Source organism: Sander lucioperca, chromosome 4, assembly GCF_008315115.2.
Source record: "Sander lucioperca isolate FBNREF2018 chromosome 4, SLUC_FBN_1.2, whole genome shotgun sequence".
Classification (NCBI taxonomy): Eukaryota; Metazoa; Chordata; class Actinopteri; order Perciformes; family Percidae; genus Sander; species Sander lucioperca.
In genome coordinates, this window is record NC_050176.1 from 8,071,552 (window position 1) to 8,091,469 (window position 19,918).

At 38.1% G+C, this 19,918-nt stretch overlaps 1 protein-coding gene, 1 long non-coding RNA gene and 3 other non-coding genes across 6 annotated transcripts; 4 read left to right on the forward strand and 1 right to left on the reverse strand.

The window, feature by feature from the left end:
- Window positions 1-1,526: 1,526 nt before the first annotated feature.
- Window positions 1,527-7,571, forward strand: LOC116043007. 2 transcript variants are annotated; one of them, XR_004103355.2, is made up of 5 exons: window positions 1,527-1,596; window positions 3,177-3,312; window positions 5,474-5,576; window positions 6,848-6,983; window positions 7,382-7,571. It is a non-coding gene; the product is annotated as an uncharacterized LOC116043007 (long non-coding RNA). The 2 variants fall into 2 exon arrangements; XR_004103354.2 differs by having other exon boundaries at window positions 7,391-7,571.
- On the forward strand, window positions 3,596-3,738 carry LOC116043120. The gene has a single exon (XR_004103396.1). It is a non-coding gene; the product is annotated as a small nucleolar RNA SNORA62/SNORA6 family (small nucleolar RNA).
- Window positions 6,040-6,182, forward strand: LOC116043119. Its single transcript, XR_004103395.1, has one exon. It is a non-coding gene; the product is annotated as a small nucleolar RNA SNORA62/SNORA6 family (small nucleolar RNA).
- A 1,276-nt stretch (window positions 7,572-8,847) lies between the features above and the next one.
- Window positions 8,848-8,920, reverse strand: trnar-ccu. The gene has a single exon. It is a non-coding gene; the product is annotated as a tRNA-Arg (tRNA).
- A 296-nt stretch (window positions 8,921-9,216) lies between these two features.
- ttc26 (tetratricopeptide repeat domain 26) lies at window positions 9,217-19,455 on the forward strand. The gene is made up of 18 exons (XM_031289521.2): window positions 9,217-9,747; window positions 9,903-10,046; window positions 10,661-10,753; window positions 10,937-11,051; window positions 11,621-11,670; window positions 12,073-12,218; window positions 13,285-13,456; window positions 13,929-14,003; window positions 14,136-14,238; window positions 14,665-14,720; window positions 15,337-15,390; window positions 15,485-15,548; window positions 15,632-15,720; window positions 15,953-16,036; window positions 16,138-16,207; window positions 16,939-17,045; window positions 18,149-18,282; window positions 18,896-19,455. Exons 1-18 carry the CDS (start codon window positions 9,745-9,747, stop codon window positions 19,008-19,010), a joined length of 1,674 nt encoding a protein of 557 aa, XP_031145381.1. The 5' UTR covers window positions 9,217-9,744; the 3' UTR covers window positions 19,011-19,455.
- Window positions 19,456-19,918: the final 463 nt, after the last annotated feature.

The following is a 19,918-nucleotide window of genomic DNA, read 5'->3' on the forward strand; positions in this document are numbered from 1 at the left end:
CGGTTCCGTATTGGACACTGGTGGTCCTGATCTCCTCCTTTGGGCCAGGCCTCATACTCCAGAGGATCACCATTGACCCACAGCCAGTGGTCCTCCAGGTAACGCAGGCCGATCCACACCCGCTCAGTGATGGCAACTTTTTGGATCTTGCTCAGGGCCAGAAGGTGCTCGGTCTCAGAGGCCAGGCTTGTGACTCTGTTTGCAGTACCGCGTCGCTTGCTCCCAGGTCCTCTTGTACTCCACTACGATCAGGTTGAAACAGAGGAAGGGCAGATGCAGAGATGAGCTGGCATTGTGCCATCCATTCCAATTACAGTTGTGCCAACACAAGCAACACTCTCATTCACAATGTAATTTGGTTGGGTCGCAGCCCAAGATATACTTGTTGCATTACCTCCTGACCATCTCCATTGGGTTGCCTCGATGTGGAGACCGAACCACAAGGCCTTTAACATTAATTGTTGCATTTCAACCAACAGTGTAGTGATGGGGGACAGATCAGTGTCTGTCTGCAGTGCTGTTGAGCCTCAGGCCATGTGTAGGCATTTGGCACATAAACATGCTTTCCATACTGCCCTGAGCATTTTCCAAACCACAATCTCCATGTTGGTGAAGTTTACAGATAATTGTAGAGATGAGAACAAAGAGTTCTGTTCAAGGTGAAGCCTGCGTGTCAGATTTCTGTTGCCTCTTCATTGAAGTCAGTGAAAGCCTACTGCTTGTTTTCATACATATGAGATTATGAAAAATTAAATCTGGCAAATCAAATATTTTACAAAATGACACAATGGCCCAGCTCCATATAGCTGGAAATGTAGTTGTCTAACTGAAGAGGACCCGTCCATTCAATGTTCAGTAGAGGCCACACAAAGGCTGTAGCCGTGCTTGACTGCCAGAATTAAAATATAGAATGACACTGGTTTGCAATTCATCATCTGAAGTCAGTAAAGCCTCCTCCCATTTTCATAGAAAGTTTTGCAACATTATTTGTGAAACTATGGATGTTCTCTAAAATATTGACAATATGCTATTTTTGCCATGCATTTCTATTTTTCTGTAACTTCATCGTCATGGATGATAAGTAAAATGAGGCTATTAATATTGATGTATGACTCATGCATGAGGGTGATTCACTTAAACCAAAATACCCAAATACCGGCATGCTATAGAAGATCATGAGATGCAGTTGAAAACTCTAGCAAAGGCAAGTAAGTGGACTTTAAGTAAGACATATATATATATATATATATATATATATATATATATATATATATATATATATATATATATATATATATATATATATATACACACACATTTGCTGTGTAGGCTATGTATTGTTTATGTGTGACGTTCTCATACATCCCATCATGGATGTATTAAGAGAATGCATCCCATGGATGTATTACTTATAATCGATACATCCATACTGTTGGCAACGTACCTGACAGGCAAGACTCATAGACTGTATGGCAAGACTCGGTGCTTGAATTTGCCCACATAAACGGAAGTAAGTCTCACTATAAATTTGACGACACTTCCTTTTTCCGGTCTCTTTTGACCGCGAGGTGTCTTCGTACGGCGTATATTCACGTGGTGAGATACAAATCTGATACTATTGTCTCATTATTATCCTCACATTATGAGGACTTATATGTTAGTAAAGCTACCACTATGCTGCAGGCAGGGGTACATTAATGATGCTCGTGCTGCGGTGTGTCTGCTCTCTGTAACGTTACACTGTGACGCATTGGGCTAGTCACTGCATTTCAATGAAATAAGTAAAATAACATGTCATCTGCCGTAAGTTGGTCTCCGTGGGTAAATATGCAATTTGGACGGCTTTAAATAATTACGGCCAGTAAATATTTCCAAATATAAAAATAAGTGACATAAAAAAAAGTTTAGCTTTTCATCTCTCCATAGTTTACACAATCATAGAATGACATGAAAAGTGAAATGTTTGTGCACCATATGGTCCATGGCTTGTTTCATTTTTAAATTGACAGCGGACCCTGTTAACTGTTCTATGTTGCCATCTTTGCCTGAGTGTATGTTCTAACCCAGGGGTGGCCAACCAGTTGGGTATAAAGAGCCACAAAAAAAAACGCACCATAGCAAAAAGCCACACAACACATGCACGTCCACACTACAACAGCAACAGTGTCTTCCAGATCTGATGACAGTCATAATACATAGCAGTTTTCATAGTTTATTTTTCTCACTTAGATTGACTCGGTGGGAAACCTGACAGTCTTTGTTATCCACAATCCTTTTCAGGTCTTGCTAGAACTCGGTTGTGGCCACTCGAAGAACTCTTTCACTCATTTGTCACTAAAGGGGCTTTCAAACAGTCGGATTCAGCAGTGAAAGGGTTAACGAGGAAGGTGATCTGTGGCCGCTGTTTTTCCTCAGGTTGCAGAATCTGTCCTCAAAACTCTGCTGCATTATTTTCCATTTTAAAATAATTGGCAAATGTATTGGCAGTATTGGCAGATGCATTCAAATGTGTTTTTTTTTTTTTTTTTTTACTTATCTGAAATACTGTATGTTTCAGAAAAGTTAAAAACAACAATCAACCAATGACACAGCCCCCAGCTACACAGTAAGAGCCTCACAGGAGCAGGCAAAGAGCCGCATACGGCTCAAGAGCCACAGGTTCGCCACCCCTGTTCTAACCAAAGAGTACCTTCTACTACCTCTGTGTACTCTTGGTACTTCTATACTCTTTGTTCTAACTTCCTGATAAAATAAAAATGATATGGGTCCTGGAGTGTCGACACTCTAGTCTGTTTGTCCGTGCTGCGTTGATTTTTATAGTTATTATAAAACCAATGAATCAACATAAACCTCCAGCTGTGTTTCAATGAGAAATAAACTTTACTTAATACTTAACTTTACTTACTTTAAACAATTAACAGTACATATTATTTTTAATAAATAACCTTAAGAACCTTCTGCGAACTGTCTTTTGAATAACCTCCAGGGAACGTTCTCTGAAGGTTGTTTTTTCATTTTCTTTAGAGAACCATCACAGAACGTTCCCTGGAGATTCTGATTGTTTTAGTTTTTTAAAACCTTTAGATTTATTGGTCATATCAGGAGCCAAAAATGATTGTACAGTTGTGGTCTGCTTGCTGCTATCTGACTGTAAATGTTGTCTTCTCCTCTTCTAGCTCTTCCACTAAACTCATAACACATAAGATGTCCGGATGTGCTGCAGATCGAGGAGGAGGATGTGCTGGAGTTCTTTGCAGCAGGAACCAGCCTGTACTTCCAGGTAGAGCAGTGTCTGCAAGAGGAAGACTGACTGTAAGTTGGACTTTTTTTGGTTTCATCTTTTCTAAACTAATTCAGTTTTTATGTCCATTTCTGTTGTAGGTACAGTTATGAGAATCATTTGACCACTAGTTTATGTTGGCTAATGTTGGCAAACTCTCCCATACAACAGCTATTACTGAGTCAGTTTCATTTACCAATATCATGTAAGTGGTACTTATGGTCACTGCTCAGCAAAAGTTAGCATTAAAATAAATGTAATGCCTTTTTTTATTTTATTTTTTTATTTAAAGCTTTTTTCCATTACACTAAACATGCAGCACACCATTAAAGCCTGGCACTGATCTCGTCTGTGTTTAGGTGTCGGAAGTGTGCCAGAGTGATTTGGCTGGGTTTTCGCTAACACCATTAGGACTGCTGTCCCATGACTGGGGTTTGATAGTGACCTGGGCCACATTCTTGGTATAATGAAATTGTGTTTTTCTATTCTTCCTGTTCGCCTCTGTGTAAAAGCCTCTGATGCATCTGACCCTTTAAGACCAAATTCATTTACCAGCTGAAATGTTCTTGCATGTCTCTATTAATATGACCTCAGATGAAAGTGTAGCATCCAAATTATGTGTCTCTTAAACAAATTATCACACGATGACACTTGAATGGATGGATGAATGAATGGATTTTATTTGGTAGCTGTAGTGGTCTAAACTTTTGAGATCATAGCATTAATGTCAAGTTTCATGTGAAACTAATAAATAAAAAATGAATGATGTTAGTGTCATCAATTTATATACAGTATATATCTACTTTTGCTTGTTTATACAACCCTGGATCCTTTGTTTTAGGATAGTTTAAAGGAGTTATAATGTTAAGCTGCCAAAAACTATATCTTGTGTATTGTGGCCTTCATACCCAAGTTTTTGTAAAAGGCAAATAACAGATCACCTGCTAAATATACCTTAAGGCTCTGACACACCAACCTGACGACCGACCGTCGGCAGAAAAGGCAGTCGGACTGATCGGTCTCCCCAAATTGGTCAAAAAAGTGCCTCGGAACACACCGAAGCAACGCTGACTTGAGCTTACGTTCTATGTGTGCGCGAGACGTAATACGTCTCCATAACAGGTGCGCTTATCTGTGTTGTCGCCCAAAAAATGAAAACCGGCAGCTGATTGGACGAACGCATCACGTGGGTCTGGCTTCTCCCGAATTTCAAAGCCAGACCATAATGGCGGCCCGTTCGGAATACGATCTCGTATTTTACGGAAATAGTTCACCTAAACGTGTTTCTGAAAACATTTTAAGCGAGAAATAGGCCCTATAGTTGCTGAATCTGTCTTCATTTCAGATTTACAAAGGTCAGTTTAAAAGATTTTCGTCAGATTTTGAGAGGCATTTGTCACGCTCATCCTGCTCGTCACTTCTGGTAATTGGTCATTGAGTCCGACTGCCCACTGGCCGATTCAACAAGTCAAATTGGCCAAAATGAAGGCTGACGGCCCCTTCGACTAACGATGGCACGGAACACACTGAACAGACTCGAGTCACTGACCTCGGTTTTTTTTGTTTTTTTTTTAAATGTTTTTTTTAATTTATTTTTAATTGTATGTCTACTGCAATCACATGGGAAAAGTAACTACATTTACATACTATGAATTGTTTTTTTAATCGAATCGTTTTTAATCAAATCTTGAGCCTAAAAATTGATATTGAATCGTGACATTTTCTGAATCCTGCACACCTAGTGATTACTGCTTTATCCATTTATGCTTTCCCTGTACTCCACATACCCCACCTACTGTGCAAAAAGGTGAATTAAATAAAGTCATGAAAGTCAAGAAGACATTACTTCATACATACACATACAAATAAGTACAATTTAAAAAAATAAAATAAATAAATAAAAATGAATAAATAAAAAAAGCATCCTCCTTTCTGACTGTCAGATTAAATTTGTTGGTAGAAATAGGTTGTGCAAAAAAAAAATTGAAACATTGCAATGTATTCTGTAGTTTTAAACCGATTCACATTCTGATTTTAGCGGTTTTATTTTCTGCTGCCAGTGGACACTGTTCACTGTATTAGAAAAGGCTTGACCGTCAGATCACAGGACCTTGACCGAACTGCATTGATTCAGATGTCTGGGTCATGAGGGTGGCAGGTAATTTGGCTTCCTTTTTGTCTTTCCCTCTCCAGGTGTGTACATTATTAACGTGAGTGACCTGGTAGCAGCCAAGGCCATTGTTGCCATTGAGAATCCAGGCGATGTTGGTGTATCTCCTCCAGGAATACAGGACAGGTCTGTTTTTCTAGACAAAGCTACTTTAGCTACATCTTTTTTATAAGTGATTCTAAATAGAACATTCCATCAGTTTGGTCTCAATGAGATGTTCTGGTAAAGAAAGACTCACTCTAAAAAAAAAAAAAAAAAAAAAAAAAAAACACATTCTTTGTCTTCCAAATTTAAAAGTTGAAAACAACTCAGCTCTGTACTCCGGGTTTTTCTGCTACAGCCTCATTTGGTCTGGTATGACCACTAGTTTATGGTGGCTAATGTTGGCAAACTCCCGTACAACGGATGTTACTGAGTCAGTTTGCCAGCTTTCTTTTCCTCTTGAGCTATTTGTACTATTGTTGCATTTATATCATTTACCAATATCATGTAAGTGGCACTTATGGTCACTGCTCAGCAAATGTTGGCATTAAAATAGATGTAATGTATTTTATTTTTTATTTTAAGCTTATTACATTTCACTAAACATGCAGCACACCATTAAAGCCTGGCACTGATCTCGTCTGTGTTTAGGTGTCGGAAGTGTGCCAGAGTGATTTGGCTGGGTTTTCGCTAACACCATTAGGACTGCTGTCCCATGACTGGGGTTTGATAGTGACCTGGGCCACATTTGAACATACAGTATATACTAAAGTGCCTTTTTATTCCTCTCATCCTCTACTAACTGGGTACCTTCTGCAGGCTCACTTACTCTAACAGCGTACTCACACTTGGCCCGGTTGCCTTAAACCGTGCCCGAGCACGATTGCCCGCCCTCCCCACTGCCCTGCTGGCCTGCACTCGCACTGGAATAACACATTCAGGGCCAGAGCACGCTTACGTTTTACGCTTACGTGTACATTACATTACGGGACTCACCGACTACAATTCACGTTCATCTGTAAGTTAAGTACCGGGCACGTTTAGCGATCGCACTGATGCGTCCCGTGCCCGAGTCCAACCGAACCCTGCCCTGGCCCACCTCTTTCAAGCGGGTATGGAGTGATCACACTAGTCAAGCGAATTGGACTTTGGGGTCAAACGTGCTCGGGCACTGTTTACCTGCATGTGAGTGTGCGTACGCCCTAAATGTTATAACCTTTGCAGTATTTGTTGCCTTGTTTCTTCAAAGCAAATGGCAGCACATTTCCATTTGGGACCCACAAAGCACTGCCTCAGGTTACTTCAATTGTATTCTGCTTCAATGAATGGGCACATTCTTCAGTGACAGGATTAGACCCATGTGCACGCACATTGTTAGGCTGTTATCTGTGAGCTTTTGCTGGTGTCTTTCACAGGAAAAAGGATGAGGGATGCATAAACTACAGTTGAGGACGATGTCATCCTTTGCCCCAGGGGCTGTTGTGAAAAATCTCCAGGTAGCTTCCCTGGGAAGTTATGCCTGATCTCTAGTTCTACAGAGACCCAGAGGAGGTGAGTGGTGCAAAATGACATAAACAGATGCTGGGGGTCTCGTTGCACTGTATAGTTTTTCATCATCAAAAACTGAGATTTTACAGACTGAAGAGCTATTCTTTTGTTGGGCAGATAATTTCTGTCTTAGATTGAGAAGAATTGTTGGCAGCTGAAAAGGAACTTGGCAAGGAGGAACATTTTTGGGTGGAGTTATGACATGATTTCTTTACTACTGACAATTTGTAGTTTTTAGTGTGAATGTATAGAATTTTTCCACCTTTCACTTAGAATTTATCTTGGACTGAGTTGTAGGATCCTACCATCTTGTATAGGAAATTGTCGGGTTGATCTTGGTTGGTGGATGAATGTAAAAACAGTTAAACAGAATGCATATTAATGACATATTTCTCACTCAGTTTCCTCAGAGGACTCGAGTGCCCAAACTGCCACTGAAGACTGGTCTGCAACTCCCACAGCACAGGCCTCCGACTGGGACGGTGTTAGCTCTGACTGATCCAAAGTCATGTCCATCAAAGAAAGAAAGCGAGAAAGGCAAAGCACTATGAGCTGAGAAATCAATAAAGTTGGCTGGTTTTTCATAAAACTCTTGTTTTTTTTTGCTTGACTTTATTGAATATATGCATAATGTTTGCACATGCATAATATAATGGTAACTTCTAAAATATTTAGATACAAGTACATGGTACATGCATGGTTCAATGCCACATACTACAGTATTAATAGAGCTTAGCAATAGAGCTGTGCGACACCTGCCACCTGTTTCCTTAAGGACAAAACCCAACAGGAAAACGCATACGAAATGCAAATGATGCGTTTGAAATTTATACTTTTTGATTCTCGGGGGAAATTACAATGTACACTCTTGTTAGAAATCACAACAGGCCTGAAATACACACATGCTCAGGACCTATTCATGCACAAATGGAGAGATGTCAGAGTGAGTGGGCTGCCAGTACTGGACCAGCGCCCTGAGCGGTTGGATGGGGTATGGTGCCTTGCTCAAGAGCACCTTGGCAGTGCCCAGGAGGTGAACTGACATCTCGCCAGCTACCAATCCACATACATACTTTGGTTTGTACGGGGGAATACGATCAAACAACATTAAAAAGAACCTGATTTTTCATAACTACATCAATAATTAAAATGATCCAATTAACGATCCATGTTGAGTTCTATGAGGGATGGACGTAACAAAATAATTGATTAAAATGGAGGTAATGAAAATGCACTTATACAACCATGTGTAAACCATAGATGTATGGCTATAAATGTCAGTTGGGTATTGTGAATTATTACTAGTAGACTGTAACACAGCCCAGTTGATTATCGGAGCAACACTTTAAAATAAAATGTCAATCAAGTTAATCATCACTTTGTTAAATTACTGCTTAATTTTTCACATGCATTTTCATAATTTCACTTTACTTTGTTGCTTCCACCATTAAATGTTTGTTCCTTAAATGATTAATGGCAATTTTGTGTTGTTAATGATGAAGGTAAGACAGGGAAAATTATGAATCATGACAGATATCACAACTGCTTAGATCAAATCACTTGATAATTGACAACCTTTTAAATTGCATGTATTTTTACTGCCCCGCTTTTATCAATTCTTTTTTGTTACTGCCACCATTAATAGAGTTCTGTGGATAAGATTTATCCACAAGTTTTATGTGCTGGTTGAGATTCAGAATGAGTGATCACGAAACTGAAGAACTTGTTATTGAGAGCAAGATACAGGCATTATACATGGATACCATAGATATAAATACGCAGGGATACATTGTGTGAGTCAATTAGATGAAATTCAATGAATAATTGTGAGCAAGGGTAATTTGAGGATGATTGATTTAAAACAGTCCACCCCAGATGGGACTCGAACCCACAATCCCTGGCTTAGGAGGCCAGTGCCTTATCCATTAGGCCACTGGGGCAACTAGAATGTAACATCGCAGAATACATTATTTCTAATAAAAAGTGATATACATGTTGATGAACATACTTGATTTATGGATGTATTTTATGGCAGAATCTTGTACATAGTCTTGTATGATAAATATATTTAGTCAAAATTCAAAATCCTTCGTGTTCCGTTGCTAGGCAACAATGAACAAACCACTTAATCAAGTTCAACACGGAAGGGTCGAGCTGTTTCCTGTTGAGCCCCAAACTCTGTTTGACTACAAAATAAATGTCATTCGAGAGCTGTATTCTAAAACGGTTGCAATGTCCCAACGTTTCCTTCAGTTGTCATCTCCAACCTGGGGTTCAGCCCTGTCCGAGGTTTTTAGATAAGGGCCATGAATAGCTAGATAACATCAACGATTTAACCTTAATATGTGTTTAATTGCCTCACTACATTGTCAGGTCCTTTGCTTGTGCCTTTAATTTGAAAGTTTGAGAGCGGAAAAATTGATCTATGCAATCTTTAAACTATCAGCATCAGCTAGCTAACGTTAACCAGGAGGATTGTACATTATTCTCCAGTCTAAAAACGTGTTGACTTTAACTGTAATTTTATCAATGCCCTGTTAGTCGTCAGGGAATTCAGTTTACGTTGGTAGCGTTATCTGGCTGGTTTCAATGAAAGATGAAACTAGATTGCTAAAAACGTTAGGAATCGTGCGTAACAGGTAAAAGCTAACGTTAACAATTGGTGTTTTCGTTGATAGAAACACCCAACGTTACCTAGGTTAGAGATAAACAAGTCTTAGCTAGCTAGCGCTAACGTTAGGTGCCTCTAGAAAGCCTCGTCGACATGGTGAGTTATCATTTTTTATACCTTATGCCAGGACCATTGTCAATGCTGTCTCATCATAACTTAGCTAATATATCTCTGAAATTGTCGTACATGTTGGCCCCAACCAACTCAAAGTCTTTGATAACTTTGGAAATTCAAATTGTGTACCTTGGCAGATCCTTTCTCGCGTGAAGCCAGCCGTGGGAGGAGAGACACCGTTGAGCATCAGTGAGAAAAAGAGGAAAAACAAGACAAAAGTTCCTAACTTGGAGGAATACCTGCAACAGAGAGACTACCTTGGGGCTTTGACACTGTTAGAGGTACTTAAACACATAACATAACACATGGGTTAATAAAGATAATATATAATAATTGCTTGCTAATAAGGCTTTTGGGTATAAGGACCATCCTTCACTAGAGGGGAAAGTTTTAGTGTTTCCATGCTGACATGCATTCATGGACCACAATTAATGGAATCAATTGAATTAATTGTGTGCTGTACTGCAGCTGACCAATATCTTTATTTTTCAACTGTAAAATATCCTGCTTAGTATGTATTGTTGTGGTCACACCGAAATCAAAACAAAATCTAAGGGTCCATAATATCAAGATTGTTTGTCATATCGTTATTGGATTTTTAAAGTAAGTGGTCTGATAGTTACTGATATAGACATAGTTACTTGTGCCTGCCTGTGATCGATTTGACCATGCTTTTTCAAAAGTTAGGAATTAAGCAGCAATTTCCTATAATACAAAATATCCAAATGTGATGATTCAGTTGAGATTCAGTTTGTTCTACTGCAATGTCTACTGCAATGTCTCTAGCAGTTTATCCTGTGTCATGCCCTGAAACTCCCACATCTCTGCTACAGACATCTCTTTATTACTGAGTGCTGCTGCTGCAGCTGATAATTTGTTGCTGTGTCATCTCTAGTTTCAAAGAAGTATTGGCGAGAAAGAGGAGCATACGGACCAATGGATTGGCTACTGCGCCTTTCACTTGGGTGATTACAAGAGAGCTATGGAGGTATTTTCTGTTTATATATGTCTGAATAAGTGTGTGTAGTTTGGTGCAAAAATACTACCCCAGATGCAATAATTAAAATAATCAATAATACTGAATACCTGTCGGATAAATGCAAGGATGTGACTGACTATTTTTCGTAGAGTCTGATCACATTTGCAATATTTCCTCATCATGTTGTGACAGGAGTACAAGTCTCTGACCATGAAGCCTGAATGTCCTGCTCAGGTGTGGGTCTTTCTGGCCTGTGCACTGTTTTTTCTGGGGCTCTATAAAGAGGCTGAGGAGGCTGCATCTAAGGGTAGGCTTTCCAGCTGTTACATTAGTAAATTCCTTTTTTGTACTGTATGCTAACCACGGCATGCAGGCGAAACATTTTTGCTATTGAATTGTACCAAATTGGTGTAAATATGCTGTGAGTTCTAATTATCAATAATTATTGGTTTATTTTTCAATTATGTTGCTCATTCATATTATTTCAGTGAAAAATCATATTTACAAGATACAAAGTCATTTTGGATTTTTTTTATTTTGTAGCTCACCAAAACATAATCCAAACATCACTAATTATGAAAGGCCGCCATTTTTGTGCATAGGGTTGTCCACATACTTTTGGACAACCTTCAATTAAAATAGTTATTGTGCACCAGGTTGTATTCAAGAAGTCTGCAGGATTTTATTGTGAAGACTTTTTTGCAGCTTGAGAAACACAAAGAAATGTTTTTTTTGTTGTTGTTGCCATATCACATACAGTGCTGTTCAGTCAGTTATGTAATTGCTGAGAGAACGTTTATTATATTAATACATGTTGCATGTTTTTCCCATGTGGTTTGCTGTCTAACTAAATTTGCTTTCTCTTGCTGTCTGTAGCGCCAATGTCCCCCCTCCAAAATCGATTACTCTTCCACTTGGCTCACAAGGTAAGAACACTACTATATTATTTTATTATATTATGTTTACTTTTCCTCTCTGCCTTCACTTACACACTAACCATTCACTGCTGAGCTGCCCTGCACCGTAGATACAGGTTTAAGTGTAAAATATGAAAGAAACATACAGCTCTGTATTCATGTCATACAATACTGATGTTATAGTTAATTCCTTCTTGTGTCGTCTGAGCTCAACAATGAGGAAAACTTGGTGGCATTTCTAGTGTTTGTGTAATAGATTTGAGTATTTAAACTTCTCATGACTTTTTATTCCTTGGGTGATTCATATCGTCTTGCCCCCCCCCCCCCCCCCCCCCCCAGTCTTTTTAGCTTTTTGTGTCATCGTGATCACATTTCTGAATGATGTATTCCTTCATTGCCTGTTGTCTTCAGTTCAATGATGAGAAGAAGCTGATGGGTTTCCACCAGAACCTGGAGGATGTGACAGAGGACCAGCTGAGCCTGGCGTCCATCCACTACATGCGCTCCCACTACCAGGAGGCTATAGACATCTATAAACGCCTTCTACTGCAGAACAGGTCTGTGCTTTTCCACTCTCTTAAATTAATTTCACAGTCCTGTGCCATCCTCACGCCACCTTGACAGGTGTGAGTTGTTAATTTGAGCTTCATGCCTTATGGAACCATAAAGATAATAATAAGTGTCAGTGCAGCTGGTCTGCTGAGCTAGCTTCCTCTAACACTGATAATATCTGAAGTAGCAAGGGTAAGAAAATGAAAGACTTTGATTTCATAGTGCCACTTCTCAGAGATCTATTGTTGGCTTTGTGGCATCCGTAGGCCAATGTGCATCTGAGGTTTTTTTTACTAGGTTCTGCTGTCAACCTAGTAAGAAAACCTCAGATGCACCTCAGCCTTTTAGCTGCATGCCTACTACTTCTTCCAAATGCTGACAGAAAAATGCAAAAATATCAAAATAGCTCTATGCAAAGATTGCAGAAAAACCCAGAGTACCAGCCCATTTTGGCTTGATGTTCCTTTTGTTTGATAACTTGCAAATATCCATTCCTTTTAAACTCTTTTCTGGCATTCAGGTGTTCCCTTGTTTGTGTCTGTTTGTTCCTGTGATAACGTCTTGTCTCTGACTTTTTGTACATGAGATTCATTAAAAATCTATAAAGAAAATATGTCAATTTATAAAGATATTTGTTATCATAATATACAATAATAATAAGATCTGTTATTTGCTGAAATGCCATGTTGACTATAAAAGAAACATTTATGTTGTTAATAGATTCTAGATATTATTAACAACATATATATATATATATATATATATATATATATATATATATATACTTAAAACGGATCATATTTGAGTCAATGCGGTCAAATCACCAACCACTTTTATTCGGCCATGAATTGGAAGGAATTCCTGATTTACTTATCTAATTTGAGTAATAATTTAATTAACTCTGTATACACACTACTATGTCAAGCAATATAAGATCATAGTGAACAACAATTACAAAATGTACTGTTCTAAACAGCATATGTTAATTAAAAAAACACAATATAATGTGTCCAGCTACAAGTAATACTTCTGAAAGCTAGTTTCACACCCTCATTGCATCTTGTCTTTCAGAGATTACCTCGCCCTGAAAGTTTACGTGGCTCTGTGTTACTACAAGCTGGACTACTATGATGTGTCCCAGGAGGTGTTGGCTGTGTACCTGCAGAGCATGCCAGACTCCACTATTGCCCTCAACCTCAAGGCCTGCAACCACTTCAGACTCTACAATGGCAAGGCAGCTGAGGTATTCAAGTGTTTGATTGCCGCATATCCTGGCTGATATTTTGGTTGTCTTCATATGTGTTTTCACATTTTCATACATACATTATTAGGTTTTGTTCGGTCTGTGAAGACTGTCGCTATCTGTGTAAATATAGATCGTCCAAAAGGTTAATAAATGAAAAGCATTTTTATTTTTTTAAATCTCCATCCAGGTCTGTGGTTCTATCACCATGCACCAATAGGTTAACATAAAACTCCAACAAAGGCAGATATTTGAAATTAAAGCAACAGCTAGCAGTACTGTAACTTTTAGTAAGAAGGAACTAATTTAATATATTTTTAGTGGTGTCAGTGCACATTATTTGTGCTTTTTTTTTTTTAAAACATTTAATTTATGTATTAGCCTTGCATGCACCATTACAGTTGCACCAGTTTTCTTTGGGGAGAGTAGCAGGTGGATGGTTTAACTTCTGTGTGCTCTCTCTCCCTCTTAGGCTGAATTGAAGAACCTAATCGACATCTCCTCCTGCTCCTTTGAGTTTGCTAAGGAGCTTATCCGACACAACCTGGTAAGCTCTTCACAAGCTCTATCTGTGAGTGTGTAGTGTAGGTGTGTGCCAGTGTGTGTGAGTGTGTGTTCATACACTAGTGACTTACATGCTACTTTTCCACACTCTGAATCTCTCTCCTGTGTACTGCAGGTGGTGTTCCGCGGTGGGGAGGGGGCGTTGCAGGTGCTGCCTCCTCTGATCGATGTGATCCCCGAGGCCAGACTCAACCTGGTCATCTACTATCTCAGACAAGGTGTGTAGCCATGGCATTGCAGTTTTCTGGAACAACAACAACAACAACAGCAACATATTTCTATTTAAATGCAACAAATGTTTATACACAAATACAATGCAAGAACATATTTCTATTAAGTGTACTCTCTCATCATTTTTATGTAATCTGAAAACAATGTAATGATATACAACACAATGAGATCACTTTCTTATGTAATACTTGGCTTTATTTAATATAGTTAAGAATCAGTAAGTAATTATTATTTTAAATATAGAAAACCTAAGATAACTCCCTTCTTCATTATATCATGCGACATGCAAAGTAAATGCATCATCGCCATTGTCACGTTGCTGTTAATTAAATATTGCTGTAGTTGTTTTAAGTCTCAGATTTCAGAGAACACCTACCCTAGCTCATGGATTCACATGCATTTCATACTTCCAGATGATGTCCAGGAAGCCTACAACCTCATCCAAGATTTGGTGCCCACAACACCTCAGGTAATGATTTGAAGTGACGTTGGGTTTTCATGTGATATCACACTCATTCTTTAAAGCGTGCTGTAACTATTTGGTCTCAAAAAGAAACTTAAAAATAATGAAAAAAAATACAGTAGCTGTGTTTAGCTACCACCAGTGCCAATCTTGACTTGTTTGCATTCAAGGTTACACTTTTTTTACAGGAAAGAAAATGTACAATGAAAACCAGAATCATGCCAGGTTAAACGAAGCCTGTTAATAAACCTCCTCTCCTCGCTCCAATTAAGAGTTCCTGGAGAGCCTTTTCTTTTATGTAAAGCACTTCAATGTGGCCTGGATCTAAAAGCCTGTGAAGCTGGCTTTTGTATCTCTTTTATGCATTTTTGTACTTTTGTACTGTTAAAGTGGATTTTGATGAGGGTTTGAAGCAGCAATGAAAAAATAGATCAAATGATTGATAAACTGATTATTTATCAACTTGTTTATGTTTAACTAGAAAGTGAATTATTGCTTGTAAGTGCTCTTTATATGCCTTTTATCAAGATAATCAGTGTTGCCTTTCTCCCTTTTTGAGTTCTTTGACCATATGTATATATACACATATATATATATAAACTTTGATGATTCACTTTCTCAGGAGTATATTTTGAAAGGAGTGGTAAATGCGGCGTTGGGACAAGAAATTGGATCAGTGAGTATTTTTGTTAAATAAATATTGTCACACTCAATCAAATGTGATAAGAGTGAGTCTAAGAGACAAATATGTTTGCGCTCTTCTCTTTCAGAGGGATCATCTAAAAATTGCTCAGCAGTTCTTTCAGTTAGTTGGAGGCTCGGCCAGCGAGTGTGGTACACTGAGTAGACATTTGATCAATATGAGCTTTTAAAGCAAAACTGTGTGAGAATGTGTGTAACATTGTTCTCCCTTTCAGACACTATTCCTGGCAGGCAGTGCATGGCCTCCTGCTTCTTCCTCTTGAGACTGTTTGAAGATGTTCTCATATATCTAAACTCAGTCAAGGTTAGTGTTGCTCAGTACAAGGCTCACAAAAGCAGTGAAGAATCGCAGTGAGATGACTTTACTGTGATATTAGTATGTAAGATGTTTAAAAAAGACTCCCACACACTGGGTGACAAGACAAGTAGTGCTTTACAGATGCAGTACATTTATTCAGGTGTGTGGACTTTTGTATGCACTTTTCTTTTGAACATGTGGACACTTTTGGGTAGGCATAATTATGCTTTTTTCTCAGGGTTACTTCTATAATGATGATACGTTCAACTTCAACTATGCTCAAGCTAAAGCAGCCCTTGGCAACTACAAAGAAGCAGAAGAGGTACCTTACTTCATCGTACATCTACACAACTGCTTTTTGTAGACTTTGATCACTTCTGATTAGTTGCTGACAAATTGTTTTGGACTCAATATTTCTTTCAGATTTTTCTGCTGATTCAGAGTGAAAAGATCAAGAATGACTATGTCTACCTCAGCTGGCTGGCACGATGCTGTATGTATAGTAGTCGTACCGATGATTGTATATTTAATTACAAAAATATTTCTGTAGGTCAAATTCATTCATGTAGAACAATTCTTACACATCTCTTTCAACTTAACATACATTTCAACTTTAAAAGGAATTGTAAACACTTTAAAAGAGTGAATACAGACATAAAGACAAAATAAAAGAACATTAGAAGGCAGTAAAAATAACAGTAGTTCACTAATTATATATTGATTGATTGATTGTTAACTAGCATGTAATTACCAAAACCAGAGCAATATCTTCTAGTCCCTCAGTGTTCGCCAACATGCTTGCTGCATTTGGCACTAGCTGCAGAAAGGAGAGGCCTTTTTAGGTAGACATGAAAAAAGTTGCAGTAGGCTACACCTGATGAGATGAAGCATGAAGAATACTCTCAGAGATCTTAAGTCGGGGAAAGACTGAGGAAGCCTTTATACTTGTTCACTGAGGCTGAGATCTGAATCCAACATCAATGCCAGATTTCTAGCCTTAGGTTTGTAAAGAATTCAGGTTCACTCTTGCACCTAGATGGTGTCACTCAACAGCTCTAAGAAATGGATTTCTCCATTAAAAGATTTTTCTCCCCTTCCTTGGCTTAATCCACATCAATAAAACCTGCCCACAGGCGTTTGATATTTTCCAAATCTTCATCTATAAAAGTTGCTGAAACTGCCTATGAATGATGGATTATTGAACACTCGTCTTGTTCTTGTCAGACATAATGAACCAGAGGGGTCGGCTTGCCTGGGAGCTCTATCTGAAGATGGGCACTTCCTCCGATTCCTTCAGTCTGCTGCAGCTCATTGCCAACGACTGCTACAAGGTGACATCATCCTCTGTTTTCTGCCTCATGTATCATCTGTGATGACCACTCAATTGCTGAAACAATTAGTCAATGAATTGCTTAGTGGATCGACAGAAAATGAATTGCCAACTTTTTGATAATCAGTTAATTGTTTCAGTCATATTTCAAGCAAAAATGCCAAACACTCTGGTTCCAGCTACTGTTTCATTGTATTGTATTTCCAAATTGTTACTGGTTACTTTTCTGTCAATCGACTAATTGTTTAAGCTCTATTTAATGTCTTCTTCTGACTCTTTCTTTATTAGAATACAATAATTTATTGCTAAAGGCCAGGGTCCTTCAATGCAACAAGTTACCGTTTCCTGAACTCAAATATGTCACTTGTATATTTAAGCATGATTCCAAATCGGAATCATGCTTAAATATATAAATATAAAATTTCATTCTCTACCTGGCTGCTTTTGTCTTATTCATGTTTTGTCTCTGTCATAATTATCACAACTTGCATAAGCACTTTTTAACTAAGCTGTGGTTAGTGTATGTTGTTAGAGGTGTTGTCTATCAAAATACCCTCAGTTTTCTCACCATATCTTTGAAATGCAACCAAAAGTGTGAGCAGCAGTGAGGTCCGAGCTCCCATGAAAGTAGTAAAATCAAACATATGTAGGGGTCGCTAATACAGTGCCAACAACTATTATTTTAATTACAAATAATGCATTTTTCAATGTAATTGGTATAATTTTCTTTAACAAGATAAATACGCTAAAAGAAACATGTTTTCCAAGAACTACGCACCATATTATCTCGTGAAAGGCTACACTTCACACCAAGCCACCAGGTGTGCAGTAGAATATCGCACCAACTATGCCTATTCATGAGAGTGCGCAAGCAGCAAACATACTTTTTTTTTTTTTTTATCTCCGCATCTAACTTATTATTATTTTTAGATACACCTACAAAGCTCATATTGTAACTTGAGCCCTGTAAGCAGACATGTATTGTTCTGGATAAATTCTTTAATCTAAGACAAAATGCTTATTTGGTAAAGAGGTGATTTAATCTTTGCCTGGGAAGTCAATATGTTGAATACTAGTGCTCATGATCACAGCCTGTGGTTCCAGATGGGCCAGTTCTACTATGCAGCTAAAGCGTTTGATGCACTGGAGAAACTGGACCCAGGATCCAACTACTGGGAGGGCAAGAGAGGGGCATGTGTCGGCATCTTCCAGCTCATACTGGCAAACAAGGAGTCCAAGTATGATTGTCTCTTTTTCATTACATTACATTACATTACATTCATTTAGCTGCCGCTTCTATCCAAAGCAACTTACAATAAGTGCATTCAACCATCAAGATACCACCCAAAAATTGCAAGAGTCATGCGAGTACATAAATTCATCATATAAGCAAAAGCAAAGCTGCTTCAAGTGCTACATTTTAGAAACAAGAGAGTTCCTCTGCAATAATGTGTTCACATCACACATTTAACAATGTTGTTTTTTTGTTGTTGTTGTTTTTTTTGGGATCAATCTTTTATTATTTTTTAGCACCATTTATCATACAGACTAACAAAACAAATTCCACAATATGTGCCAGGTAATGTCAAGTGGTGCATAGAACAGATGAACACAAATTGAACAAGAACAAAAACCCTCTCCCATCCCCCACCCTCTGTGGTCTCGAGGAAAGAGAAAGTTTATGCAAAACATCATATGTCCTGTCATTAACCAGTAAAACTGATTAACATCTGGACTGATCAAACTTCTGTGGTCTGTTTGTTTGGGTGTGATGTCTAAATAAAAAAAACATGAGCGATGGTGCATTCTTGATCTAATCTTGTTTCCTCACGCATCCTGTTTGTGTTCTAGGGAGACACTTAAAGAGGTGTTGTCTCTGCTGCGAAATTCAGGAAACCCCCAGGTTGAATACATCATCCGAGTTCTGAGGAAGTGGGCCAAAGACAACAGAGTCCTCCTCTCATGACAACTTTGGGCACTGAACTTCAGCTCACTACATACAAGAGTAGCTACATTATGCAGACATCATCAGTCATAGTGCATTTGGTCATTTCACTTGATTAAATCATATTTATGATATCTACACCCAACGAAGAAATATGGAGCTGTTATTTCTGCCACACTATTGTTAAAATATGTAAGTTTTGAATTGCAATTCTCTATATACTCGTATATTTGTATTAAAATGGGACTGTATTTTTATTATTAAACGACTAAACGACTTTTTAAATGCCTTTTAAATGATTTATATGAAATTCAGTACAGTAATTTACATCACACAGTTTTTTCTCAGCTTTTTTTAAGCAATACAAAATACAAAAACTATTAGCAGAACAAGAAAGAACAGAACAATAAAGATAAAGAAATTAGGCACAAGATATGAGTGTATACTGTGAAGGCAGGGAAAAAAAGAAACGGGAGCAAGACATAAATAAATAATTGGGATTATCAAGAGCATAATAAATATATATATTTACAATTCTATATACAAGAGGCAGTTTGTGCAATTAAAGATTTTGACATCAGTTTATTTTGTTTTCTATTCATCTTTGTGTATATATATATATATATATATATATATGAATGAAATGCTAACAAAGCAAGTAGAAATAAAAGATGCCTCCGTGAATGTGATATTTGCCCAGTGAAATAAAAAAATTAATCAATCCAGCGAGTATCAGGATTATTTTTGATGAGGAGATTTTAATGTTGAAACATTCTACTTTAAAGGACACCAAGTGCTGTACATCTTTCCAAAATGCATGTGTATGTATAAAGGAGCATGCTCAAAAGTTTATATTAAAGAATAAAATAAAAGGGTTCATCCCCAACCTAAATTTCTTCTGCTACATGTGACCTGTGAACCATTTATAT